The sequence below is a fragment of the Chinchilla lanigera genome, unplaced genomic scaffold (assembly GCF_000276665.1).
Source record: "Chinchilla lanigera isolate Chin_1 unplaced genomic scaffold, ChiLan1.0 scaffold00036, whole genome shotgun sequence".
NCBI classification, from domain to species: domain Eukaryota; kingdom Metazoa; phylum Chordata; class Mammalia; order Rodentia; family Chinchillidae; genus Chinchilla; species Chinchilla lanigera.
Genome location: NW_004955437.1, coordinates 9,867,215 through 9,893,727, shown reverse-complemented (window position 1 = coordinate 9,893,727; position 26,513 = coordinate 9,867,215). Strand labels below are relative to the sequence as shown.

Genomic DNA, 26,513 nt, shown 5'->3' with positions numbered 1-26,513 from the left:
CGAGCTGGAGCCAGCGCGCCCCCCCTCTTCCTCCCGGCGCCGCCGAGCCCCGCCCCCGGCCCCCCAAACTCCGCCCTCCCCAAGCCTGCCTGCTAGCCACCCCCCAAAGGGGAGAAGCAACAGGGGCTCCCCGCACTCCTTATCGGCGCGCGACCCCTGTGCCCATCGTGCGCCTATCCGGGAGGTCGGTACGCAGCACCCCCCATCCTTCCCGGCGAGGGGCGCCGCAGGGGACCGACACCCTGTCTCTGCTCCCCAGGTCCTAGACCCAGGCCAGGAGGGGATAGGGGGCCTGGCCCCGGAAGGTCCTCATTGCCAGGTGCTGCTGGTTGAGGGTCGAATAGGAGCCAGGCTCCAAGGGGAAAGTCAGGTACAAGGGAGAATAGGGAGCTGGATTCGAGAAAGGACTGACAGAGGACAGAGAGGAGGATGCAGGACCGGCCTCCACCGAACCATCTTCAGATCTTCTGTCCCCTTTCAGCTCTCCAGAAGGAATGAAGTGAGCACAGTGCCTTAAGCTGGAGATCGAGGAAGCTGAGTTCTGATGTTTAATCCTAGCTGTCACTAACGAGTTGGGTGACCTTGGGCGAGCGTCTTCCCCTCTCTGAGCCCTCATTTCTTCAGCAGGAAATTCTTCAGCAGGAAAGTCAGCTGCACAGTCTCAGAGGCCCTGAGCTGTGGATGTGGGAGGTAGAAGTACAGGCCCCGCCAGGCTGGGGGACTGCAGGCAGCCTCCCCACATCCAGCACCTCCGTCCTATGAAAAGAATCTGCTAACTACTGCGTATCCTGCGCAGAAAAAGCAGTTCCCACTCTTAGGGCTGGGATGTAGCTCAGAGATAGAGCGTTTGTCTAACATGTGCAAGGTACTGAGTTGTAACCCCTGCACCTTGCCCCCAATTCCTAACCACAACGAAGGACAAATCTAATGGGGAGGGGAGGCCCTGGAACCATCACTGTGATAGAATGTGATCAAGGCCACCCATCAGCCTTTGGGCACAGCTGCTGTGAAGCTTTACTTTTCATTAGGGCCTTCAATATACAATAACTGTGCACCTTTTCCCAGAAGGAACCAAGGTAGAGGGAGCGTGCTGGCATGCATAGAGCTACTCCTAGAATTCAGATCCTTCCCATTCAAAAGTCTAGAGAGCCAGGCGTGGTGGCACACACCTGTAATCCCAGCACTCGAGAGGCTGAGGCAGAAGGATCAAGTTTAAGACCAGCTTGGACTACAAAGTGAGCTCAAGGCCAGCCTGAACTGCATAGGGAGACCCTGTCTCAAAAAGACAAAAAAAAAAAATCTAGGGAAACCTTCCAGATAGGAAGTCATCTTTCGGCAAGGCCTGGATATCTATCTGACCCTGGGGGATGGGATACAGGCATACTGATGTGCCCAGGCATTTCCTGGGTCTCATCTGGGACAGGAGAGCCACTGCTGCCCCCCCCCAAACCCCAGTTCTGATCCAGCCATTTCCCTCCCTTCCCTTTGCAGGCAAGGTCCAATGGGTCCTCTCTGCTACCAATTGATTCAGAACTCTTCAGGCCTGGCCGGAAGGACCCTCTCCAAGGCGGTGATCCATTCTTCCTGCCTAACAAAGAGGTTGTGGTCCTGAAAAGGCCAGGGTTGGTGTGGTGGGTCATTCCAATGTCTCCCACCCATTTTTTGGGGAAGTCAGTCTCACAGCCAAACTCTGCACTTCCTGTCCTGGTTTCAGACTGTGAGCCAAGTCCAGGACTCCTGCAGACAGGAGTAGAGGTCCTGAGAATTCCTGGCCCAGTAACCTTTCCTAACGTGCACAAGCTCCTCAGTCTCCCATTCAGTTTATTTATTTATGAGACAGGGTCTTGCTGTGTAGCTCAGATTGGCCTTGAACGCACCACATAACCCAGGCTGGCCTCAAACTCTTAGCGATCCTCTTACAGGCAGGCGTATGCCACCACATCCAGCCCATTCGATGTCTAAAATCCTTCTCCGGACACCCACTTCTCCGCCTCATGGAGCAATGGCACAGGGAACAACCCAAATCCTTTTGGCCGACTTTGGAGCTCCCGGGAGACAAACGAGCACCCCTGCCTTCTCCTCTCACACTCATTAGCCTTCCCAGGAAGCGCCAGGAAAAGGGGTGTGAGGAAGGGGGTGGAAAGACCCACCTGACTGTGGGTCACCGTGGAAATGAGCCCAGTTTCCTGAAGATGAGCCTGGCAGGGTGGGTGGACATGGGGAGTGAGGCCACCATAGAGGAAACCAGTAGGGAGGCAGAAGGACCAGAAGGGCCTGCCCTGGAAGTCTTGCTGAGGAGACAAAGCCAGGCCCCTGACCACACTGCAACCTGAGTCAAATCCCCAGGTCACCCATCCAAATACCACTGCCGTATTTCCTCCTCCCATTCACTTCTGGGAGAGTGCAGAGGGCAGTGTGTGACTCAATACTGACCTCACGTGGCCAAAAAGGGGGCTGCCACACATCAGGCACATGCCTGGCTGGTTGGGCTGGGATTTTTCTTAAATTGAGCCTCCACCCATGTGAATTAGAAGGGAAATCACTGCCTGCTTCCTGAGATCTGTGTCCTAGCAGGGGGCTCAGATGCCCACCTCTGTGACTTCTACCTTGACAAAGAAAGAACATTTCAAAAACAAAAACAAAGGAAGGTGTCACTGAAACAAACTTCAGGATTTGGGTTAGGTTGGGAGGTGGACTGCAGGGAGACCTCAGGCAAATGAGCTCACCTCTTGGGCCTCAGCTTTTCAGTATTGAGATGGGATGTGATGCCACATTTGGACCCAACTGGCCTGCAGATGGCGCTTCTCCTGCAGACTTTGAAGAAGGGAGAGGGGCACGAAGGGGAGGAGCCTGGGACATCTGAAATCACACTGGCCCCAAAGGAAGGGGTGAGGCTAGAACTCGGGTTCTTGTACTTGCTAGACATGTGCTCTACCACTGAGCTGCATCCAAGTGCCCCCAAGGGAAGGAGAAGTCTTGATTTCCTCAGGCTTTCCCCTGGTGGTCCTCACGGCCTCTTGCCCAAGGCATCCTTCACTCTCTGGTCTTGCAGTGGATGGAGAACAGGGGACAAGACCAAACCCTTCTCTCCTCCCCCACCCTTCTCCCCTCTCCATTTCCAGCCCAAATGGAACTTTCACTGCCCCTCACCCCACTGACTAGTTGGCCGTGTCCTCCAATACACCTGTTCCCATGCTTGCCTTAGTGAAACCACTCTGAGCTGTAATCACTAGGAAGCCTTTTGAAGGCTGGACCTTGGGAATTCCTTGGTGGTGGAGTGTGGGAGTTGGTTATGACTGTTACAGTAATAGTTGGTCATGCTCCCTGCAGAGAACAGTGTCAGGCAGATAGCAGAAGTCCCATCTGTGTTTTGTCAAATGAGTGAATGGATGGGTGAATAAAACGAGATTGAGGGGGGAGGGGCAGGAGGGTGCTGCTTCATAGCTGCCCACATTCAACCAGCTTCTTTCCCCAAAGCCAGAGATGAAAAGGAAGTCGAGCATCCTGGCATGTGCCTGTAATCCCAGCACTTTGGGAAGCTGAGGTAAGCGCTTTGCAAGTCTAAGCCCCGCTTGTGCAACTTAGGGACTTAGTGAGGTGCTGTTTCAAAATAAAAACATTTTAGAAAGGGCTGGCCTGGGGATGTAGCCAGTGCAAAGGCCCTGTTTCAGCACGCGCGCACACACACACACACACACACACACACACACACACAGCTGTTCCCTTGGGGATGATCCTCTAAGAGCACTGCTGGCCAAGAACAATGGCAGTTGGGTCGTGGGTAGGAGTAAATCAGGAGGTGCTGGCTTAAAGCTTATCTTTGGGTAGTGATGGCCTCCCTGGGCACAGGGAAGGCAGGGACAGGGAAGGGAAGATGTTCGGGCCAGGGCTGGGCCTGGGACGTCCCCATCCCAGCCCCACCATGAGGAACTAAATTTCCTGCACCACTGGGAGGGAGGGGCCAGATGCCACAACCGCCTGAGGTCAGTGGTTCACCGTGAGAAGGAAGAAGGCCCATGACCACTGGCTCATAAGACAGCGGGCTGCCTGAGAAAAACCACCTGCCAGAAGGACAGCCCCATGCCCAGGTCTGTGTGTGGGCAACAGAGAGGAAGCCCTTTGCACAGAGCCCCAGGGATCCTAATGAGTTCTCTTCTCCACCCATACTCCTGGATCCAGGCAGGGGACAAGAAGCAGTGCTTCCACGCCCCTCCACAAAGCGTCCAACTTGTGCAGAACATTGATAAATATTCCTCTAAACAAAGGAATCACAAAGTGTAAGTAAATAAAAGAGCAAAATAAGATAATAGAAACAGATATATCTTTTGTAAAAGGGAAGGGAACCAAATGACGGAGGGTGGGGAGAGGAAAAGGGTGAAAACAAAACAGAGATGCGTTATGTCCACGCAAAAAGTCCCCACGAGGAATGTGATCATTATGTACTGCAAACATGGGTTGGGGATTACTGCGGTCCAAGGTCTTGGGTTCAACCTTCAACTTTGTAAAATACAATTTTTAAGGGCCGGGGATATAGGTCAGCCACACAAGCGCCTGCCTGGTAAGCACAAGGTTCCGAGTTTGATTCCCGTTACCAAAAAATAAATAAATGAATGAACAAATAAATTTTGAAAGGAATGAATGAATAAAGAAACAGAAGACATGAAGGAAGAAAAAAAATGAACGCATGAAATTAACGAATGGAATGAAGAAAGGCAAAGAGAGCGAATGAATGAACGCGGAGTTCGTCACCGCAGGCGTGAGTCAGAACGGTAACCATGACTCCGGCCTACGCAAGCGCGGGTCCGGGGGATTCCGGAGGGGCGGGGCCTCGATCCGGAAGCGCCGTCGGGGGCGTGGCGGGGGCGTGCCCAGCGCCGCTGGGGCGGGGCGAACACAGTCGGCGCGGTGGACGCGGCGGAGCTCGGCGGCGGAGCTCGGCGCCCTCGCCGCCGCCGGCGGACGGCGACCGGGAAGGGGCCGGCGACATGTCTGGAACGCGCAAAGACCTGGCGGAAGCGGACGACAGCCAGTGCGACTCGGGAATCGAGTCGCTGCGCTCCTTGCGTTCGCTGCCCGAGTCCGGCCCGGCGACCCCGGGCGCCGCCAAGGAGGACGAGGAGGGCGAGCGCGTCTACTCGGCCTACGCCTCTGCCTCGCTTATTGAGCCCCTGCCCCTGCCCGGGGTCTCCGAGCCCCAGCCCCCCAGCCCCAGCTCACCACTGCCCCCCGCGGGGCCCCTGAGCGCCCAGCAGCTCGAAGCGCTCACTTACATCTCCGAGGACGGCGACACGTGAGTACGGGTTAGGCTGGGGCAGGCTGCTGCCCAGGGCTCCCACCTCCATCTCGGAGATCCTTCGAGGCCCTGCAAGGGACAGCCCCCGCTCTCTTCTGCAAACTCCATACTTACTCTTCTGAGCTCTCTCCAAGCCCAGACCCAGCACCTGGCATCCTCTGCCTCCTGTGGGAGTGGGCAGAGCCAGCAGGGGCCCCACCCAGCACTTGGAGCCCGAGCTCGCATCTTGGAAATCTCCCAGTCTTCCCCTTGGGAAGAGAAAAATTCCCCGGCCCGGTCCAGTTGTTTTCTTCTTGCTGGGGGAGGGGGCATCCTTGTTTGCTCAACATCTGGGATTCCCAGCTCCTGACCTCGGAATGCCCTGTCTCAAGGAACAAGTGGCGTCTGGCTACAGGTTGCATTTTGGGGCCTGGAAGCTCGGGGCGAGGGGTACGGGGTTGGGGTAGCCCTGCAAGCAAGGGGGTGATTCGGTGGGGCACTGCTGCCCCAGCAGACAGAGGTGGCCGGCTCCTCAGCCTACTTCCTCCTCTGCTCAGAAAGGGGAAGTGAGGGCTGAAGCCAGGCTCCCCAGCACGCGCCACCTCCGAGCCCCCGAAGTCCTCCTCACTGTCCTGTCCTGTCCCACCCCCCCTCCTCCCCCTCCTCCCCGAGACCCAGGTGGAGTTTGGTGGAGACTGGGCCAGGGGCAGCTGGAGGAAGAGGGATGGTGTAGGACAGGCTGGCTGGTTGAAGATTTGCCCCAGGAAGCAGACGACACTGGTAGAGGAGGGAGTGGTTGGGGTTTGGGGATGAGAAACAGAGGCGGGCCAGAGGAGCCCCAGATCAGAGATGGTAATAAGCAAAGGCAGGGCACACGGGAATCTGTCCTGGCATGTTTTCGAGATGCAGGGGTCTTCATCTGAGGTCAGAAGAGCCTCTGACCCAGTGAGGGGGAGGAGAGCCAGGGCCTTTGAACCCCAAGCCCAGAACCCCAAGGTTGTGGGGGCTCCATGCCAGAGTCCCATGACTGACCTTTGACCCAGGAGTGAGGACTTTCTGACATTGCTGTCTTGTTGGCCTCTCAGCCCCAGCTTTGCCACCTCTAATCAGACAGGTGCTCCGTGTGTGTGTGTGTGTGTGTGTGTGTGTGTGTGTGTGTGCGCGCGCTTGCACAGGAGGGAGTGTCAGGGCTCCCCTGTGGGTCTCCTCCAAGAGGTGTCCTGTCTTCCTGGGCTGAGAGGTACATGAAAGTAGGAAGAGGAAGTGGGAGGAGGGGAGACAGGGAGAAACAGAGGTGGTGGCAGGAATGTGGCCCCAGAGCAGGCCTTGGCTGAGGGGATTTCCAGAGCTGTGTGTCTCTCCCTGTCACTCTCTCCTGGGCTACCCGCCTGCCTGAGGCCAAAGCCTGGCCCTGTGGCCTGTGCAGCCCTCTCCCCGCCCATGATAGCCAGCCTGCTCCTCGCTGCTGCCCAGCCCAGACCCTGCAGCTCCTGCTTTCGTTTTCCCCACCTGACGTGGGGAAACCCCGGAACTGGAACTTCCCTCCCGCTGCCCCCTTTGTCCCTAGGTTGTGACTCTTGTCTCCCATCGTATACAAGTCCCCTGGACTGCACAAGGACATGGAAGGGCTTGTAAGGCCCTGGGAAGGGTAGGGCAGCAAGGCAAATACTTCTCTCTCCTCATCCCTCTTCCAAGAGCTGTTCCCTCCCTTGGGAGGCACTGGGGGAACCCCACTTCTGTTCCCCATCCTCCTGCCTGGCAAGGTGGGGAGCCCAGCCCTGGAAACCCCCTTGAACCACTCTGCAGCTTTCGGTATGGCTCTCAGCTGCAGCTGGCCTGGCAGGGCCCTGGGGTGGAGCAGCATGAGGTGTGGGCAGGCTGGACAGGAAGGCCCTTGTCCATCAGCACCATGCCTGTGTGTGCTACCCAGCCCGGGCCCTTGCCAAGGAAACCTGGAGCTCCCACCCCCGAGTCTAGGCTTCCCACACCCACCCTCACTTCCTGGCCCCAGCTCTTACTTCCTGCACCCACATCACGAGCGCTTGTTAGAGGTTGATGGGTTCCTTCTAACCCCAAGACCCGGGCCCACCTGGGCTCCAGGCCCTGACCCTGCGCCCTCCCCTGCCCTAGGCTGGTCCACCTGGCAGTGATCCATGAGGCCCCGGCCATGCTGCTATGCTGCCTGGCCTTGCTACCCCAGGAGGTCCTGGACATTCAGAACAATCTCTACCAGGTGAGTGCAGGGAAGAGGCGGTCCCCAGGTACCTGTCTGTGCCCTGGCAGCATTCCCAGGATTCACTTGGAGCTATGTGCGAGGCACAGGTGAGAGCTGAGGGCACAGAGGAGTAGCACACAGCCCTTGCACTCCCTGGTCACACAGCAGGTAACTAGAGCTGTGATGAGGGCACACACCAGCTGCCAGACAAGGCACAGTGCAGGAAGTGGCATCTGAATGGAGCCTTATGGGAAGGGCTTCCAGGGGAGATGGCAGGGTAACCCTGCCCCTCCTGCCCGTCTCCCCAAGGGTGAGGGACTGGCCTTGGCCCCCACATGTCCTTTCTCCAGAGGCTGAGGGACTTAAAGAAGAGCAAGGACCACTTCCTTCGCTCTGCTTCCAGAACTTGGTGGGGTGACAAGAAAGACTTGGGAGACGCAGACTGTGGGCTTTGGGGGCTGCTCCCCAAAATGAGGCTGGAATCTGGAGACTGTGACCACCCCAGCACATTCCCTGTGACCTTCTGCTGTCCCCACAGACTGCTCTGCACCTGGCTGTGCATCTGGACCAGCCAAGTGCTGTTCGGGCCCTGGTGCTGAAAGGGGCCAGCCGCACGCTGCAGGACCGACATGGTGACACAGCCCTGCATGTGGCCTGCCAGCGCCAGCATCTGGCCTGCGCCCGCTGCCTGCTGGAGGGGCAGCCAGAGCCAGGCCGAGGACCAGCCCACCCCCTGGACCTCCAGCTGCAGAACTGGCAAGGTGCGGGCAGCCCCAGGTCTTACAGGATGGGGGACAGGGGATGGGGACCCCAGCCTCAGGAAAGGGAGGGTCCCATCTTGACCCCTGGTACTTCTCCAGGTCTAAGCGTATGGGTACTCAGTAGAGCTGTGCTGGATAGAGAAATGAATGAAGGAGTAAATGAATGAATGAGTCAGAATTTATACAGCACCTATGGTGTGCTGAACAGAAATCTAAATCCTATCCTTAAGATAATTTAGTTTAAGCCATCATGGTAGCATACCCCTTAGTCCTAGCACCCTGGAAGGCTGAAGCAGGAGGATCACAAGTTCAAGTCCAGCCTGGGTTACATAGTGAGTTAGTAAGTTCAGGGCCAACCTCAACTACATACAAGACCCTGTCTCAAAAAATATGGGTGAGGGGCAAGAGATATAACTTAGTGTGAAGGTCCTGGGTTCAATCCTTAGTACCACAAATAGGGAAAAAAAGAGGGTTAAATAGAGGTTAAATAAACTCATTCATTCAACAGAAATGTACTAAGGGTCTCCTAGGAGCTAGGCTTGCATCTGTGAGCAAAACAAAGTCTGAGACAGACAGTAAATGTAAGAAATGTAAGAAGTGTGTTATCAGTGTGTTCGCAGGGAGCAAGTGCTAACTGTGGGGAGAATTGATACGATTTTTAAGTGGGGTGGTCAAGGAAGGACTCACGGAGCACAGGGCCTAGGAACAGGGATTTGAAGGAGATAAAGGGCATAAATTCAACTCTGAATCTCTATTATAACACCCAAAAGGAGACCGCAAAAAAAGAATGAAACTAACCCCAGTGCCACAGGAGTCCACAGGATCAGATGGTCTCTGGAAAGGCTGGGGACCACAGGGTCCCCTGACCCTATTTATCAGAGAAGCCAGGATTGGGCTTGAGGGCATGTAGTGCCCTAGTGAGCATGGGTCCCCGCGTGTGTCCCTGTTGTGTGGGTGGGGTGTATCATGGGACAGGGTGTGTGTTGGGGGCTGTCACAGGCTGCCTGACCCCTGAAGCATGACAGTTTCAATAACATGACTCTGAAAGGTGGAAACTCTGAGGTCCTTTCCCCTCAGACTCCTGTGGGGGTTTTAGGGCTGTGCCCTAACTGTCTTGTGATGAGATGTCTAGTGGGCAGTGGGTCCCATGGGGCAGGGGGTCCGGATGCCCATTAGCACCCCACCTCCCGCCCCCAGGCCTGGCCTGCCTCCATATTGCCACCCTGCAGAGGAACCAGCCGCTCATGGAGCTGCTGCTGCAGAACGGGGCTGACATCGATGCCCAGGTGAGGCAGCCCAGCACCAGGTGCCCTCCCCCCCCAAGTGCCAGGCCTGACCCACTGCCCCTGAGGCCTTACTGATATCCTGTCCCTTCTAGGAGGGCACCAGTGGGAAGACGGCCCTACACCTGGCCGTGGAAACCCAGGAGCGGAGCCTGGTGCAGTTCCTGTTGCAGGCAGGTGCCCAGGTGGATGCCCGAATGCTCAACGGCTGCACACCGCTGCACCTGGCTGCTGGCCGGGGCCTGAGCAGCATCTCATACACGCTGTGCCAAGCTGGTGCTGATGCCCTGCTGCTGAATGTGGAGGACGAGACACCCCAGGACCTGGCTGAGGATGTAAGAGGCATATGCTCTCCCCTGCTCTGTGGGCGTTACATGCCCATAGCTGAGGTGGGCACTGGGACTGTTGTAGCTGGGGGCCAGGGAGTTAGGACTCTGCAGCGTAACCAGGGCTTACCACTTAGCACCACAGCACCCTGGGCACCTTGGCCCCACACGGAGCCTGTTTCGTAGTTGGTCAGGACCAGGCCCCACACTGGGATGCCTTCAGGGTGCTGCAGCTAGGGAATGGGAGGAGAGGTGGGTGCTGAGCCCTGTCGGGGTGAGGCTCACAGGAAACCAAAGTAGTAGGCCTCAGGTTGCCCCCTGGCTTCACCCACCTCTGCAGGGGAAGAATGTACTGAGATTTCCGGCTCTTGAAAATTTTTAAAGTGAAACCCAGATTTTCTATATAGTCTTTCCTATTTTTAAGTGTCTAGTGCAGCCGGCCATTTTGGTGGATGCCTGTAATCTGAGTTTTCTGGGAGGCTGAGGCAAGAGGATCTCAAGTTCTAGCCTACCCCAGGCAACTTAATGATTTAGGTAGACCTTGATTCAAAAAATAAATTTTAAAAAGTGATGGGGGTATAGTTCAGCATGAAGGCCCTGGGATCAATCCCCAGCATCACACACAAAAAAGTTCCAAATGTTTTGTGAGTACCCTTTTCCTATCCCCCAACAGCTACAAACAGATGGACGGGTTCCTCTTGTCTGTTATTTCTCCATAGATAGCTTTCCGAGAGCGTCAGGGCCCTATCTGGCCCACGGCCTATGATGTAGGAATGACTGGGGAATGGTGGTAAAGATGTGTTCCCTGATGTCCCTCAGCTGTGAGGCAGGGGTGGCCCAGGAGTTTTCCCAGGTCCCCACCTCCGCAGCTGCTCCCAGTGGCCCTGACCCTGCTGCCCTCTGTTCTCAGCCGCTCACTCTCCTGCCCTTCGATGATCTGAAGATCTCAGGGAAGCCGCTGCTGTGTGCCGACTGAAGCCGGGTAGGGCTGGGAGTCTGGGGGCCGCACGTGCTGCAGCCTGGACCCAGGCTGGCTGCCCTTCTGGCGTCCTAGGGACTGAGGCCCAAGCCTAGGGCAGGACAGTCGTGAGTTGAGAGGAGTCTGGAAGGAGAGCTCCTGGTGGACTGGACACGCAAAACCCAAGGTGTCTTAGTGAAGCCTGTGTGCCCCTGGAAGAGTGCAGGGGCTGTCGCTTCTACCAACATCGGCCACCCTGCAGGTGCCATCCAGGGAGAAGGCCTGGCTGCTCCCAAGTGAGAAGAGACTGAAACAGCAAAGCAGGGCCCCCAGGGGTCCCATCTTCCTGCTGTTGAGAATTCAAGCCTGGCGCAGGTGGTGGTGCAGGCCTGTATTCCCAGCTACTAGAGAGGCTGAGGCAAGAGGATCACAAGTTCGAGTCCCGCCTGGGCACTTTAGTGAGACCCTGTCTCAAAATAAAAAGGGCTGGGCTGTAGCTCAGGGGTAGATCGCCCCTGGGTTGGACACCCAGTATTGGAAAAAAAAATGAAAACACTGTTGTCTAGAGAATTCACACAGAGGGCCCTGTGCAGAGCCTTTGGGGCAGTAATGACACTAAAATATTAGCAAAGACTTGAAAGTGTTTACCTTCTAGCGTTGTTTGTGTGTGTGCCTAGGCAGGTTGCCCTGTGACCTCATGGCCCCTGAGTAGGGTAGGGCCCTACTGGGTGGGGTGTTGGCTGGGGTGTTGGCTGGAGGGAGGCAGGGAAGGGAATGGGAGACGCAATCCCAGAGGAGAGTGTCCTGCCTGGCGGGCACCAGATATTGCACCCTTTCACGCCTCCTCTCTGTTCTTGCCACACGGGCCCTGCTGGTCAGGCCTGTGCTGGTGACCCTTGGTACTCGGGGTCCAACAGATGCAACAGCCTTTACCATCCTGAACCCCAACACCGATGGCAGCTTGCCATGGGCTCCCTTAAGGGACATTGGTGGAAGGGGTCGGTGGGTGGGTGGGGCGCCCTGCAGAGTGTGCCCCGATGGGACCCAGGGCTATAGTGCCTGTGGAGCTTCAAAGTTCACAGGGATGAGGGATCGGGACTGCTGATCTGGCCAGAAAAGGAAAAAGTCTTCATCCCAAATCAGTCATTGCGGGGAGCCTGGGGCACAGGGTCCCGCGTCCCCTGCCACGCCACCTCCGGGCCGCGCGGGGGCGCTGTGGCGGCGGCGGGCACTCGGATGAAGGCGGGCGCACAAGGCTTCCGCTGCTTCTCCAGCCGGTGGCAACGGCGGCGGGAGCGGTGGAAGCGCAGCCGGGGACCCCACTCCCCCGCCCCACGGTCCGGCCATGGACACCAGGTGGGGGCCCGGAGTGGTGGGCACGTGATCGCGCCCTGGCCACGTGACGGCGCCAGGGCCAGCTTGTGGGGTGGGGGTCCCCGCGCCAGGCTGGCCCTCGTGGCGCTGCCCGGAACCTCGGGGACACGAGCCCGCCTGGGCCGGGCCGCTAGAAGCCTCGGCAAGGCGGGGATCGGGACGCCGGGGACCGCGCTCGGGGCGGAGGCGGGGGAGGGGCACGGCACCGCGGGACAGAGGGGACCTGTGTGGCCGGCGGCCGCGGGCGGGACAGAAGGGACCTGTGTGGCCACAGAGAGAGGCCTTTGTCCCCGGCGGGCGGAGGCTGCCTTCCCCCTCCCTCTGTCCCCGGCGTCCCGCCCGAGCCCGGCTGCCCCGGCCCGCAGGTGGTGGGCGGTGGTGGTGCTGGCGGCGCTGCCCTCCCTGGGCGCAGGCGGGGACCCCGAGGCCCCCCCGGAGTCGTGGACGCAGCTGTGGCTCTTCCGCTTCCTGGTGAACGCCGCGGGCTACGCCAGCTTCATGGTCCCTGGCTACCTCCTGGTGCAGTACTTCAGGCGGAGGAACTACCTGGAAACAGGTGTTCGGGACAGGGCTGGTGGACGTCCAGGCCGGAATGGGACCTGGACAGGGCCAGGCGGGGTTGTGCAGGGGCTTCCGGGCTGACTTTGCTGCATTCTTCAGGCAGGGGTATCTGCTTCCCCCTGGTGAAAGCCTGTGTGTTTGGCAATGAGCCCAAGGCCTCCGATGAGGTCCCCCTGGTCTCCCGGACAGAGGCAGCAGAGACCACCACGACTTGGCAGGCCCTTAAACTGCTCTTCTGTGCAATGGGACTGCAGGTAGGTAGCAGGCTCTGCCCTCTTCCTGCGGTGGCCCTCGGTGGGCAGGGACTGTGGAAGCCAAAGGTTGACTGGTCAGGCAGTACCATTCATTCCGTCTCCCTCCTCCCTTGGACAAACACGCCCAGTCCTTGGATGTGTTTGAGGAAGTCTTCTTTCCTCTTTCCCCTAGCCAGTGCTGGTACTGAAGGTTAACTATACATGATCACTTCACCATACCTAGTGCTTACAGAGGGCTTGTATCCTAGGCTTTCCTGATTTCCATTGTGCCGGGCTGTTATTACACTTCCCCCTGCACCACTGTGTCTCACGCACAGATAAAAGTTTGGGGGAGCTCTTCATTTCCTTGTGTTTGAGGGACGCTAAGATGCTGACCACACAGCCCTGTGGAGTGGGGCGGTACCAGTCCACCTTGTATCCACGCTGAATGTGCCTCTGGATTGGTTGTAAACGGGGAAACACTTCGGATGAAGCTAGCTGTCAGTACCCTTACTGCAGGCACAGACTGGTCTGAACAGCCCAGCGCATGTGTTGTATTTTCCCCCACACTCCTCCACGAGTGGGGAGGAAACTTAAAAACTTCTACTACAGAGGAACCAAAACACACATAACATGTATTGTTCTGAACCATGCTGAAGAGGGCGGTTGTGATCTACTTTTGTCTGCCTCTTCTCTTGCTTATTGATTCCTGTCCCCACCGTCGGCCACGCAGGTGTCCTATCTGACTTGGGGTGTGCTGCAGGAAAGAGTGATGACCCGAAGCTACGGGGCCACAGCCACGTCACCTGGCGAGCGCTTCACAGACTCGCAGTTCCTGGTGCTGATGAACCGAGTGCTGGCGCTCATAGTGGCGGGCCTCACCTGTGTCCTCTGCAAGCAGCCTCGACATGGGGCGCCTATGTACCAGTACTCCTTCGCCAGCCTGTCCAATGTGCTCAGCAGCTGGTGCCAGTACGAGGCTCTCAAGTTCGTCAGCTTCCCCACGCAGGTGCTGGCCAAGGCCTCCAAGGTGATCCCTGTCATGCTGATGGGGAAGCTGGTGTCGAGGCGCAGCTACGAGCACTGGGAGTATCTGACGGCCGGCCTCATCTCCATGGGAGTCAGCATGTTCCTGCTGTCTAGCGGCCCTGAGCCCCGCAGCTCCCCAGCCACCACGCTCTCGGGCCTCCTCTTACTGACAGGCTATATCGCCTTTGACAGCTTCACTTCCAACTGGCAGGACGCTTTGTTTGCTCACAAGATGTCATCTGTGCAGATGATGTTTGGGGTCAACTTCTTCTCCTGCGTCTTCACAGTGGTTTCACTCCTAGAGCAAGGGGCTCTCCTGGAGGGGACCCGCTTCATGGGGCGGCACAGTGAGTTCGCAGCCCATGCCCTCTTGCTCTCCATCTGCTCTGCCTTTGGCCAGCTCTTCATCTTCTACACCATTGGCCAGTTTGGGGCTGCTATCTTCACCATCATCATGACCCTCCGCCAGGCCATTGCCATCCTCCTCTCCTGCCTGCTCTATGGCCACACTGTCACTGTGGTGGGTGGGCTGGGGGTGGCCGTGGTGTTTGCTGCCCTCCTACTCAGAGTCTATGCCCGGGGGCGGCTAAAGCAGCGGGGAAAGAAGGCTGTGCCTGTTGAGTCCCCTGTGCAGAAGGTCTGAGGGCCCAAGGGTAAAGTGGCAGGATTTTCATGTGCCCATTTCTCTGGCCTCTCCCACTCTAGCTTCTGAGGCCCTGGCTCCAGGGTAGATGTGGTTTTTAGTATCAGGCTGGCTCTACAGGTGGGGTGGGAGCCAGGAGGCAGCCTCCCTTGCCTTAAGCCACCTGTGCCCCAAGTAGGAGTCCTGTGGCAGTCATTTTCCAGGTCAAATCTGGACCAGCGGTGGGCTCTGCCACCAGCCCTCACCTGTGCTGGCTGTTTCCTTCAGACCCCACCTGACCTGCATTTCTTACTCTTGTGAGAAAAGCACAACTCTAAATGCTGCTTCCCAGGGGTAGGACTCTTGAGGATGGTGCTGTGCTGGGGAGGGGTGGAGCCCTGCCCAGTGCTTGCTGCTGTGCCTCTGGGCTGAGGCAGGTGCAGGTTTTGGTACTTTGGAAATGTCACTTTTTGCTCTTATTTTATTAAACTGCTGCAACAGACTTGGCCCCATGTTTTGGTTGCCTGGAGGGGTATGTGTTGGCTTGCCCAGAAAGAATCCACCTTACCTTGCTGCGCTCAGAAAAGGGAGGTATACTCATACTCAGAAGCAAGCAGTGAAAGGAGAGCAGAACTGTATAAAACAGCATCTTCTTTATTTCGCATACTTTAATTTCAGAACAAAATAAACAAAAAAATAAGATCACAATACATAACATCCAACCCTGCTGTCAAATTATGGAGGGGATGGGGCTCAAGGCCCTTGCTTCCTGCTTTCAACACAGGGCAGGAGAAATCACTAGACTCAGCAGAGGGAGCAAGGTGGGACAGGACCACTCAGGCTGCTGGGGGAGCCCTGGGGACACTATACAGAGGGCACAAGTTTCCTACAGTGGGAGCGCCTAATCAACTTCTTCCATCCGGGATGCATCCTCGTCCCCTTCAAGGGGAGGGATCTCATCAGGAACAGCAGCACTGGGCTCCTCCGCAGTCACCTCATCTTCATCGATGCCTGCATAAGAGAAAGGAAGGACTCAGAATGACGGCAAGAGATCTACTCTGCATGGGGACAGCCTCATGGCTCCCACTTACCCAGGCCCAGCTTGATCATGCGGTAGATACGGTTAGAGTGGGTCTGGGGGTCCTCCAAGGAGAAGCCAGAAGACAGCAGTGCAGTCTCAAACAGCAGCACCACCAGGTCCTTGACAGCCTTGTCATTCTTGTCAGCTTCAGCCTTCTGCCGCAGCGTCTCCACAATGGGGTGATCAGGGTTGATCTCCAGGTGCTTCTTGGCCATCATGTAACCCATGGTAGAGTTGTCGCGGAGGGCCTGGGCCTTCATGATCCGCTCCATGTTGGCTGTCCAGCCATAGGTGCTAGTCACGATGCAGCAGGGTGAAGACACAAGCCTATTGGAGATTGTCACCTGTGGACAGGCATGGAAACCTTATTTTTAGCAGGACAGCACACACCTAATCCCAGCTAATAAAGGAGGTTGAGGAGCCCAGGAGTCTGAGGCCAACCTGGGCAGGCCTGTAACATCTCAATCCAGAAACAGCCACTTTATGTTAGGGCTAGATCAGACAGGAGTGGTGAGAACAAAAGGATTTAAATTGCTACCCTTGCAAGGAGCTGAAATAATGCCCCAGGGAAGCTGACTACTTGGGGAGTCTGATGAAGGAAGCCAGCCTACAGGCAGAAATCCCAGAACAGCTCACCTTCTCAACCTTCTTATCTAAGATTTCCTTCATGAGTTTGCACAGGTTCTCAAACTTGGCCTTGCTCTCCTCCATCTTTTTCTTCTCCTCCTCATCCTCAGGCAGCTCCAGGCCTTCCTTGGTCACAGACACCAGGCTCTTCCCGTCAAACTCCTTGAGCTGCTGCACACAGTACTCATCGATGGGCTCAGTCATGTATACCACCTCAAAGCCGCGTTTCCGCACACGCTCCACAAAGGCAGAGTTGGCCACTTGTTCCTTGCTCTCACCTGAGGGGTTAGCAAATGGGACTTAGACACTGAAAGGCCTCACCCTGCCAACCTCAGGTGGTCCAGATCGACCTGCCCCACCCCACTCGCCAAGGCAGCTTTGCTCAGACCCAGTGGGACATACCAGTGATGTAGTAGATGGACTTCTGTGTCTCCTTCATGCGGGACACATACTCAGAGAGGGATGTCATCTCATCTCCAGACTGAGAAGTATGATAGCGCAGCAGTTCAGAGAGGCGTCGCCTATTAGTGGAGTCCTCATGGATTCCAAGCTTTAAGGATAAAAAGGTTAGAAAAAAAAAATACATGAAAAATACATCTACTAAGCTAGCAATCAAAAGGACTATTAAGTATTTGCCTCCCTACCTTCAGATTTTTTGAGAATGCTTCATAGAACTTCTTGTAGTTCTCTTTGTCTTCTGCCAACTCAGAGAACAGCTCAAGGCATTTCTTCACAATGTTTTTGCGAATGACTTTCAAGATCTTGCTCTGTTGGAGCATTTCTCGGGAGATGTTCAGGGGCAGATCCTCTGAGTCGACCACACCACGGATAAAGTCTGAAAGCAACCAGGGCAGAAAGTTCAGTAAAAACAGCTGGGTCAGATATGGTGACCCAGGTCTAAACACAAGGCTTTTTGCTCGCCTATCTTCACTTGCTACGTTGATGAGAACCTTTAATTGTCTGAAGAATTTACTCCCAGAAGGCTCCAGAGCTCAAAGCCCACCCCAGTGCACCGGGCTCAGAAGATACTCACTTAGGTACTCGGGGATCAACTCATCACAACTGTCCATGATGAATACGCGACGGACATAGAGTTTGATGTTGTTCTTCTTCTTCTTGTTCTCAAATAGGTCAAAGGGAGCCCGCCGAGGAATGAATAGCAATGCCCTGAATTCCAGCTGACCTTCCACAGAGAAGTGCTGAAAGAAACCCAAGATGATAAAACATCCTTGTATTTCGGGGACAAAATTGTGGTGGAGGGGCCAGGGAAATAGTTCAGCAGCACAAGTGCCTGCCTGGCAAGTGCAAGGTCCTGAGTTCGATTTCCAGAACCAAAAAAAAAAAAAATAAAGTGGTGAGATGAAACAATGACCCTCCTTCTAGCACTAGGGTCAAACACCAGAGTAACTCTCGAAAGAAACTGCACTCGAATACCCCAAACCAACCTAGATTGGTCCAAAGCTGTATGTAATCCTTAGATAAATTTAACAGCAGGTTGGATCAGAGCCCTACATGTGTCAAGACTGCTACAGGTACCATACCACCCAGACTTCTACCAGGAGAAAGTCAAGTCACTGGGGAGAGGTCAGATGTCCTTCACTGTGGTAGGGACACAAACTCATGGGGGACCCCACATCTTCCAAAGCTCTCAGCCACCAAACAGCTAAGCAAGGTCCACATCCCATCTGACCTGACATCCAACACTTCTCACCTTGACTGCCAGGTGGTCTTCCCAGTCATTGGTGAGGCTCTTGTAGAACTCTCCATATTCCTCCTGAGTGATGTCATCAGGATTTCTGGTCCAAATGGGCTTGGTCTTGTTCAGTTCCTCATGATCAATGTATTTCTCCTTAATCTTCTTGGTTTTCTTTTTCTTATCCTTCCCAGTATCATCCTCCTCATCTGAGCCTACATCTTCGATCTTGGGCTTTTCCTCATCATCCTTATCTTCCTCTTCTTTCTCACCTTTCTCTTCTTCTGCCTCGTCATCACTGATTTCCTTCTCTCGTTCCTTCTCCAACTAAAGTACCAAATATAACAGTTAACTTTGGAGAACATGATACTAGGAAAGCAAGAATGGCAGGTGGCACATGCAGAAGAGCCATAGCACATACTCACATAAAGGGTGATGGGGTAGCCTATGAACTGTGAGTGCTTCTTTACCACCTCTTTGACCCGCCTCTCCTCCAAGTACTCAGTCTGGTCTTCTTTGAGGTGGAGGATCACCTTGGTGCCTCGGCCAATGGGCTCACCTGGAAACAGCCAAGCATGAATATGAGTACAGACACAATATGAAAAGCACAAGTGTAGTGAAAAGTGCTTTACAGGGGCTCGGGATTTAGCACAGCAGCACAGCGCCTGCCCGGCAAGCCCAGGGTCGTGAGTTCGGTTCCCGGTACCAGAAAAAAACGAACAAACAAAAAAGAAAAGTGCTTTACAAAGAGGATGCTCATAACCTCTCATACTTGTTACTCCAAAAGGACCCTGAGCCACCTACAAGGAGAAGCAGACTCACCATGGTCAGCACGGACAGTAAATGATCCCCCAGCAGAAGATTCCCAGGCATACTGCTCATCATCATTGTGCTTGGTGATCACAACAACTTTCTCTGCCACCAAATAGGCAGAATAAAATCCAACACCAAACTGCCCAATCATGGAGATGTCTGCACCAGCCTGCCAAAGAGTTTCAGAAAGTCAGACAGGTTTTATTTTTTTGCTAAGTCAGTTTTAATAAATAGCCAAGCCAGAAACCCTAGAGAACATTAATGCATGTGCACAGATGAAGCATCACAGACCTGAAGAGCTTCCATGAATGCTTTTGTGCCAGACTTGGCAATTGTTCCCAAGTTGTTTATGAGGTCAGCCTTCGTCATACCAATGCCAGTGTCCACCAAAGTCAGGGTACGCTCCTGAGGGTTGGGGATGATGTCAATCTTCAGCTCTTTGCCACTGTCCAACTTGGAAGGGTCTGTCAGGCTCTCATAACGGATCTTGTCCAAAGCCTGTTAATATAAACTACTGCTTACATCTACTTTTTAAATAGCCGTCTCTTCATCCAAAGAAAATCTGGTTTTCTGTTCCCAAATAGCCTCAACTCTCATTGTCCCATAAGATTTAAGACCCAGAGTCAATATCCCACTTATGCGTGACAGAGCACCTCCCCTTTTAGAGATGGCCGCCAGTTAAAGCCAATCTTTTTTAGAACTGTTTGTTTACCCCTTGCAACAAGAGCTCCAACAGATGTTACCCCTTTTCAATCTTCAGCAATATGAAGCAAAAAAGCAAATAACAAACCACAATACCCCAGGAGAAAAGACCAGAGCACTCACATCAGAAGCATTAGAGATCAACTCGCGAAGGAAAATTTCCTTGTTGGAGTAGAAGGTATTAATGATGAGAGACATGAGCTGGGCAATTTCTGCCTGAAAGGCAAAAGTCTCCACCTCCTCCTCCCCATGGTGCACTTCCTCAGGCATCTAAAAGACCAAGAAGTAGAAAGGAGTAAAAATGGTGAAGTTCACCTCGGTTTCAATTAAGACCTTAGACGCTGCATTAAAACCGCTTTGAGCTGAGTACTATCCTCTCCCAAGAGACCGAAAACATCTCTGGAGAAACCTTTAAGCTTCACACTAAGTGGGAAACCAGTTCACAAGTGAAGAAAAACCTAGTGTATCCTTCAAGGAAGCACAGGACCCAGGGATGAGTGACGAAGACCTCAGCATCGCCCAGCAAACCCGGGCCCCTAGATAAGGCAGCTCAGGTAAGGTAAAGCCTACGCTCGGCCCCAAACGCCACTCACTGTGCAGTTACGTGATTCAGGGCAACACCAACCTAACAAAAACAGCAGGTGTTTAACTGCGCACCCCCTTAAAAATCCAAGTCCATCGAGGATGCCGCTGCACCCAGCAGGGCCAGGTGAGCCCTGACAAGAACTGAGACCATCTAAAGGGCAATTAACCCCGGACAAAGGACTGGCGAATCAGAAGCTCCACTGCAACCCCCGCGTGCAAGGCAAACCCAGGGAAGATGGTGGCCGAGCCTCATCACCCCCACAGGCGCGCGAGAGGACAGCGAGGGGGCGCCGCGTGCACCATCCCATCGGCCCAGCATCCGGGCATTGGGGCGGGGCGCCAGGCTCCAGAAGCTTCCAGAACAATCTCAGCTGCCGAGGAGGGGGGAAGGGATCATGCATCGCTCGAGCCCGCCTCCCCCGCGCATCCTCACGCCCGGGGGCGCAGCAAAGGGTCCCAAGGGGTGCGGCGGCGTCGCTAGGGACCGCGCGGACACAACTCCCGGCAGAAGCACACGGCGCGAGGCCAGCTTGGCGGCCGCGCTGAGTCACCGCGCACCGCGGCCCCCGTAGCCGCGCCCGGAAGTGGAGGCCAACATGGCAGCGTCCGGGCGGCGCGGCCACCACGTGCGGTCGTCTCCTGTCCCGGCCTCGCGGCCAGCGCCGCCCCACACATGGGGCCCCGAGGACACGCTCGGGGCCCGCACCTGCCGTCCCACTCCAGCGCTGCCAGACCCAACTCGCGCAGGCCAACAGGGGGACGCTGCCCAGCTCCCCGAAGGGCAGTAGAAACGGCAGCCCCCAAGGGCCGCGAGGGAGATGCCTAGGAGGGCGAGGCCTTACCTTGACCGCAAAGGGCTGCAATACAAGAGAGCAAGTCGGCTCGGACCGTGTCCGACGCGCTCGCAGAAGACAAGCGGCGCAGTGGTGACTCAAGAGAGCTGCTCTGCGCCCTCGGCCGCCCTATATACGGCGGAGCACCGCCGGGAGCCGGGGCACGGATCCTTCCGCCTTAAAGTAGGCGCAAAAAGCCCGCACCTGCTCCGCCCGCCCACCTTGACGTCATGCTCTAGTCTGAGGGGGGAACCCGGAGCTCCCCGCTCCGCGCCAGCAGCAGGGTCGGCAGCGGGCAGAGCGCACAGTGGCTGTGGCTCACAGCCCCATCTGCGCACGCAGTACACGACCTCCTCGGATTAAGGAGCGGGAGGGATTGTGGGGTGTAAACAGGGTCTACAGTCGAGGACCCCTGGCTGCCCTCAAACTTTGGAGTGTCTGGGGACCCTAACAGAGACGGCCACCACTTCTACTGCCGCCCCCACGTCCACTCCTGGGTCCGCGCCGCGCCCCCCCACATCCAGACTGCCGACCCCGCCCCGGAGCCCGGAGGGCGGCGCGGGGCGGGCGACGCGGGTAGGGCTGGGGGATTCTTTGCCGAAGCGGCGGAAGGGGCGACTGTGCTGCGGCCTTCCAGCAGGTTCCAGGCGCCTCCGGGGCCCCGCCTCTCGCAGCCCCCGCCCCCGCTGGAGGCTCCGCCTCCATTGCGGCCAGAGCTGAGCTATGGGCGGCTGCCCCGGGTGGTCGGCTCTCTGGGTCCTGGTCCCCTCCCTGTGTGCCGTGCGCTCCGGGCCTCTCCACGCGCGGCCTAGGTCTCGGGGGCGGAGGGGGGCGGGGGCCCGGCTTCCTTGCGGGAGCTGGAAGAAGACCTCGGCGGAAGGGGCGCTGCGAGTCCATTCGTCTCCCGGTCCCCGCTTCTGAGTCTCATCCCACAGGCCCGCGACAGTCGTTTCCGAGAATGGCCTCTCCCTTCCCTGCGCAGGTGGGGTCCACCTGCCCCTTTCCCAGCCCGCAATAATGGGGAGACGTCGCCACGAGCCCGGGACCGGTTTTCTCTCCGATCCGCCTTGTTCGTGGCCGAATCCAGGGAACAAAGGCCTTCCTGCTTCAAGTCCTGTTCTCCGCGGCCTGGGAGAAGTCGTGGTGTGGAGAGGGTCCTGCGTGCTGATCCTGCCCCCATCCGGATCCGGGAGCAGCATCCTGGGCCGGAACTCTGCGCGCTCCGGGCGCAACACGTGCCAGGCCTGGGTTCCTGTCAGGGAGAGTGTGCGCCACTCGTCACCTGTGAGCTGGTGAAAGTGAGCCTGCGGGTTTAATAAACAGGAAAACCATGGCTTCAGTGTCTCCCTGGGCGCCCAGCCAGACCCCTGCCTGCTCCGGAAGTGGAGGGGAGCTCCCAGGACCCAGGTCTAAAGCACAAGAGGGATGGCTGGTGCTGCAGGGTCAGGACCAGAGAAGGCTCAGAGGCTTCCCGAGGACTTTCTAAATTGGGAAAATCCCAAATATTGCTGGAGTATGGAAATTGTTTTTTCTCATCCTAACACAATACGTGCCTGTAATTTCAGGCCATGGGAAGTTGAGGCAGGAAGATAGCTGCGAGTTTGAGGCCAGCCTGGGCTACATAGTGACTTAAAGGCAAACTTGAACTAAATGTAAATAGCAAGACCTTGTTAAAAAAAAAAAAAAAAAAGACCCAGAATATTAAAATAAGGGCTGGGGATATAGCTCAGGTAAGCCTGAGGTCATGAGTTCGATTCTCAGCACACAAAAAAAGAATAAAATAAAAGGCCAGGGTTATAGCTCGGTGATAGTATTATAGACAGCAAAGCTAGATAGAAATATAGGCAGTCAGACAGGGCTAGGCCCTTCTGTGTCCCCTCCTGTCAATATAGATGATGAAAACACTTTACAACTGTGGCCAGAGCTGCATCTGTTGGAGGCCAGGCCTCAAGACAAAGACAAAACAAAAACAAAACAAACACAAAAACAAAACAAAAACACACAAAAAACAGGCCTATATGCCTAAGAGATAAATTAACATCAGTCACCCCAAAGAGTGGCTGGCTGAAACCCTGATTGATCTCTTCCTAAAAGGCCCTGGTTCTCTCCAGGGACACTTGCTACATGACCTGCTTCCCTGCTGGATTAATATTACCTAGATGGCTAAACTTGTAATCTTATTGGTTGATCATAGTTTTGGCCTGTGTTGTATACTCTTTGTGATTTTACATTCGTCTTGTGATTTTGCTCTATGAAAACTTCCTTTGTAAAGGAGGCTTTTCAGCAACACATTTTCCATGTCCCCTCCTCTCTCAGGAGCTGTCTCTCTCAATAAAATTTTCCTACTCTTAACCTCCGTTGTTTCTTAGAATTTATTCTTTGATCTTGAGATGTGTCAGCACATCTGACATCTGGCAGGGAGTTACATTTATTTCCCCTATATCAGTAGGATGCTCTTGGGCACAATCCCCAGTAGGGGGAGGATGGTTCCATTCTCTTGGAGGAAGCCTTTCCCAAGACCTGGCCTGTGCCCAAAAGCTCCATCCTTCCTCTGCTCATAGAAACTAAGCTCCACTGTGAGCCTTACTGGAGGTCCATGCAGCAGGCCTAGTGTGAACCTGGGAGTCTGGAGAAGCATCCGGCCCCCACCTCAGCTGGGGAAAGGAGTAGGCTCAGGGCCGTGCCTGGAGTGGCACAGAGACTACAAGGGGACGATGGCTCAGGAACCTCAGAATCTTGTTCCCAGCCGCTGTACAACCATCACATTCCCAAGATATCCTTTCTGCCCAGTCACGCTTCTGAGACCCACTGTTGGAGCACTGCCCTCCACCGCCCCCATCAGGGATTAACAAATGGCCTGTCCCTGGTGGACCAAGTGCTTGCTTTTTTTTTTTTATGGCCTGTGGGTAGAGAATTTTTTAAAACATCTTTTGATGGTTAGAAATAATTCAAAAGAACTGTTTTGACAAGTGAAAATGACATATTTGAATTTTAGTATCCATAAAGTTTTACTGACTTTTTTTTTGTATTGGGAATCGAACTCAGGACCTTGCAGTTGCCAGATAGGCACTTGTGCCACTGAGCTATATCCCTGGCCCTCAGTTTTACTGACTTTTTTCTTCCTTTCCACCCACTGCATGGGGATTGAACCCAAGGCCTTCACAGTAAACTATATCATTAACTGTTTCTTAATTTTTACTTTAAGACAGTCTCAACTAAGTCACGAAGTTGCCCAGGCTGAGATTGAACTTGCACTCCTCCTGCCTCAGCCTCCCAGAGTTCTGGGATTACAGGCAGGTACCACCATGCCTGGCTTTCTAATGTTTGTTTTTGGTCTTTTTGAGACAGGGTCTCACTATGCTTTGCTAATGTTTCTTGATAGAGATCATATAACTTGCAAACTAACATCTACTACTCTCTTCTCTTACTTTTTATGGAAAATATTTGTTGACCTCTGAGCTAGCTAAAGTTAAGTTTTATTTTGTGGGGGAGAGGAAGAGATTGAGACTGGGTCTTGCTCTGTGGTCTAGACTAGCCTTGAGCTCACCATGTAGCCCAGATTGGCCACAAACTCTAGATCTTTCTGCTTCAGTCTGCCGAGCGCTAGGCTGTTTACAAAGGCCCAGGAGCATCAGGATGTCTGGGGGTTGTATGACCAGGAGCGTAGGTGTGTTATTTATCTGTCAGTGTTGGGCTCAAACCCAGGATCTATGCATGGCAGGCAAGCACTGCACCACCGAGTAAAACCCAGCCTCTGCCCATCCCTGCATTCTGCAGGGAACACCCTGAGCCCAAGTCTCCCCCACTGATGACCCCATGCTCCGAGGACCAATGGACAGCTGGTAATACCCCACCTCTTCTCCCATTTCACATTCCAACAGAACAAGATTAAGTCTTACACAACTTTTCCTTACTTTGTTGTTAGTACATTTTTGTTTTTGTTTTGATGCCATAGCAAATGGAAACTTGTTTCATTTTCTGTTTTCCAGGGAGTTTAAAAGGCAATGGACTTTTTGTTTATCGATCCAGCAATTTACAACCTCACTCTTCATGTGTCTGTCAATCTCATGATGTTTTCTAGGTACAACCATATCATCTGAGAATGAGAGTCGGGTTTCTTCCTCTCTGGTTCTATTTCTTGCTTCTTGCACCAGCCCGCTAGGAAGTGCAGAACAGTGAGGTGCAGGCGTGGTGACTCTGGGCGCTCCTCTCATTCCTGATCACAGACGCAAACGCTTCTGACATTTCACCACTAAATATAACACTCACCCTTTTGTTTCCTCACCTGCTATACATTTCAACAGAAGTGTTTACACTTTATGCATCTATACAGAATATTTTTTATAGAGAATATTTTTAAATTAATGTTTACATGATTAATGTTTTAATGGACTTTCTATTTTTTTTTTTTTTTTTTTTTTTTGGTTTTTCTCCGGTACTGGGAACCGAACTCATGACCTTGCGCTTGCCAGGCAGGCGCTTTTGCCGCTGAGCTAAATCCCCAGCCCCTAATGGACTTTCTAATATGAGACCAACATCACCTGTTTCTTTTAGGTTTTGTAGAAGTCACCCCCAAAAAACTATGGCTGTTACTTTCCATATAAAAACATTTTAACTAAGGATTCAAAAAAAATTTTTTTTTTTTTTTTGAGACTGGGTCTCGCTATGCAGTTCAGGCTGGCCTTGAGCTCACTTTGTAGCCCAGGCTGATCTCGAATTCAGAACGATCCTCCTGCTCCAGCCTCCTGAGTGCTGGGATCACAGGCATGCACCACCATGCCCGGCTTGATTCTTCTTATGGTATCTTCTTTGATCAATTTGAAAATAGTTTAATGTTTTTAATTATTTTTGATATTATCAATTATGTTGTAGTCACACAAAAAAGCAACTTAGGAGGCTGCACAGAACACACTCTGGAAAAGAGGGGAGGCTGGAAGCCAGGCTGGGTGGGAGGTGGGGTGAGCTCTGTATGGGCGAGTGTAGAACGTGGGGGCCAAGTGAGGGGAGAGGGGACTTTCTGGGAGAGGGATGGGGAGGCCTGGTTTAGGCCTAAGGAGTGAGCCCAGAAGTGATGTCCCCCAGGTGGAGGGATGTGTGGGAGGAGTCTGGGCTGGAGCAGTGGGTCTAGGCATCTTCAGGCTGATGGCTGGAGTTACAGGCAAGACCAGGATCACTCGGGTGTGCAGTGACAAGAGGGCCAGAAATTATGACCTAAGCCATCCTGAATCGTACTCTGGCATCTTTGTCATCTGCTCTATTAATACGCATGCTACTGTCTCCTTTTCCAAGGGTATAGGGAGGTGACAGTGTCCTGCCCGCCTGCCTGCCATTGCCACCCACCCCATGTGCCCTCCTCCTGCCACCTTGCTGCCAGCCATCCCTTTGTGTCCTGGGCTTTGGCCACAGCCCCAGGTCCCTTCTGAGCAGGCGAAAACGTGTCCCAGAGCAGTTATAATTAGGGGCAGGGACCACAAAGTCCTGACCTACTTCATGTTTTGGCTTCCACCTGTCCTGTCCCACTGCGCCTTCTCCACATGCAGGTCCT

General features: G+C 54.6%; 4 protein-coding genes across 6 annotated transcripts in view; 2 read left to right on the top strand and 2 right to left on the bottom strand.

Moving 5' to 3' along the window:
* Positions 1 to 4,987, bottom strand: part of Tmem151b (transmembrane protein 151B) — a 12,191-nt gene extending 7,204 nt beyond the window's left edge. The window contains exons 1-2 of the mRNA XM_013516736.1: positions 4,791 to 4,987; positions 269 to 407 (exon numbers count right to left, since the gene is read on the bottom strand). Coding sequence (XP_013372190.1) covers positions 269 to 407; positions 4,791 to 4,987 — 336 coding nt within the window. The remainder of the gene's footprint in view (positions 1 to 268; positions 408 to 4,790) is intronic.
* Positions 4,880 to 11,268, top strand: Nfkbie (nuclear factor of kappa light polypeptide gene enhancer in B-cells inhibitor, epsilon). Of its 2 annotated transcripts, none has more exons than XM_005389811.2 (6): positions 4,880 to 5,290; positions 7,403 to 7,505; positions 8,026 to 8,248; positions 9,446 to 9,534; positions 9,627 to 9,920; positions 10,768 to 11,268. In XM_005389811.2, exons 1-6 carry the CDS (start codon positions 4,986 to 4,988, stop codon positions 10,831 to 10,833), a joined length of 1,080 nt encoding a protein of 359 aa, XP_005389868.1. In that variant the 5' UTR covers positions 4,880 to 4,985; the 3' UTR covers positions 10,834 to 11,268. The 2 variants fall into 2 exon arrangements, with proteins under 2 accessions (XP_005389868.1, XP_005389869.1); XM_005389812.2 differs by having other exon boundaries at positions 4,881 to 5,290; positions 9,627 to 9,866.
* Positions 11,269 to 11,296: 28 nt separating this feature from the next.
* On the top strand, positions 11,297 to 15,136 carry Slc35b2 (solute carrier family 35 (adenosine 3'-phospho 5'-phosphosulfate transporter), member B2). The gene is made up of 4 exons (XM_005389810.2): positions 11,297 to 12,171; positions 12,555 to 12,745; positions 12,850 to 13,004; positions 13,717 to 15,136. Exons 1-4 carry the CDS (start codon positions 12,161 to 12,163, stop codon positions 14,653 to 14,655), a joined length of 1,296 nt encoding a protein of 431 aa, XP_005389867.1. The 5' UTR covers positions 11,297 to 12,160; the 3' UTR covers positions 14,656 to 15,136.
* Positions 15,137 to 15,268: 132 nt separating this feature from the next.
* Positions 15,269 to 21,079, bottom strand: Hsp90ab1 (heat shock protein 90kDa alpha (cytosolic), class B member 1). 2 transcript variants are annotated; one of them, XM_005389809.2, is made up of 12 exons: positions 20,978 to 21,079; positions 19,674 to 19,820; positions 19,140 to 19,346; positions 18,858 to 19,017; positions 18,461 to 18,594; positions 18,054 to 18,362; positions 17,376 to 17,541; positions 16,987 to 17,177; positions 16,745 to 16,892; positions 16,352 to 16,620; positions 15,726 to 16,059; positions 15,536 to 15,645 (listed from the first exon to the last, which is right to left on the bottom strand). In XM_005389809.2, the coding sequence occupies exons 2-12, from the start codon at positions 19,818 to 19,820 to the stop codon at positions 15,536 to 15,538; spliced, it is 2,175 nt and encodes a 724-aa protein (XP_005389866.1). In that variant the 5' UTR covers positions 20,978 to 21,079. The 2 variants fall into 2 exon arrangements, with proteins under 2 accessions (XP_013372293.1, XP_005389866.1); XM_013516839.1 differs by lacking the exon at positions 20,978 to 21,079 and having other exon boundaries at positions 15,269 to 15,645.
* Positions 21,080 to 26,513: the final 5,434 nt, after the last annotated feature.

Excerpts from the sequence above, each read along its gene's own strand:
- Nfkbie (XM_005389811.2), top strand. The coding sequence starts at position 4,986 with ATGTCTGGAACGCGCAAAGACCTGGCGGAAGCGGACGACAGCCAGTGC. Across the intron at positions 8,249-9,445 it reads CCAGCTGCAGAACTGGCAAG|GCCTGGCCTGCCTCCATATT; the intron begins GTGCGGGCAGCC and ends TCCCGCCCCCAG. Across the intron at positions 9,535-9,626 it reads GGGCTGACATCGATGCCCAG|GAGGGCACCAGTGGGAAGAC; the intron begins GTGAGGCAGCCC and ends TGTCCCTTCTAG.
- Slc35b2 (XM_005389810.2), top strand. Across the intron at positions 12,746-12,849 it reads GAGGAACTACCTGGAAACAG|GCAGGGGTATCTGCTTCCCC; the intron begins GTGTTCGGGACA and ends TGCATTCTTCAG. Across the intron at positions 13,005-13,716 it reads TCTGTGCAATGGGACTGCAG|GTGTCCTATCTGACTTGGGG; the intron begins GTAGGTAGCAGG and ends TCGGCCACGCAG.
- Hsp90ab1 (XM_005389809.2), bottom strand. The coding sequence starts at position 19,820 with ATGCCTGAGGAAGTGCACCATGGGGAGGAGGAGGTGGAGACTTTTGCC. Across the intron at positions 16,893-16,986 it reads CATTCTCAAAAAATCTGAAG|CTTGGAATCCATGAGGACTC; the intron begins GTAGGGAGGCAA and ends TTATCCTTAAAG. Across the intron at positions 16,060-16,351 it reads TAGATAAGAAGGTTGAGAAG|GTGACAATCTCCAATAGGCT; the intron begins GTGAGCTGTTCT and ends GCCTGTCCACAG.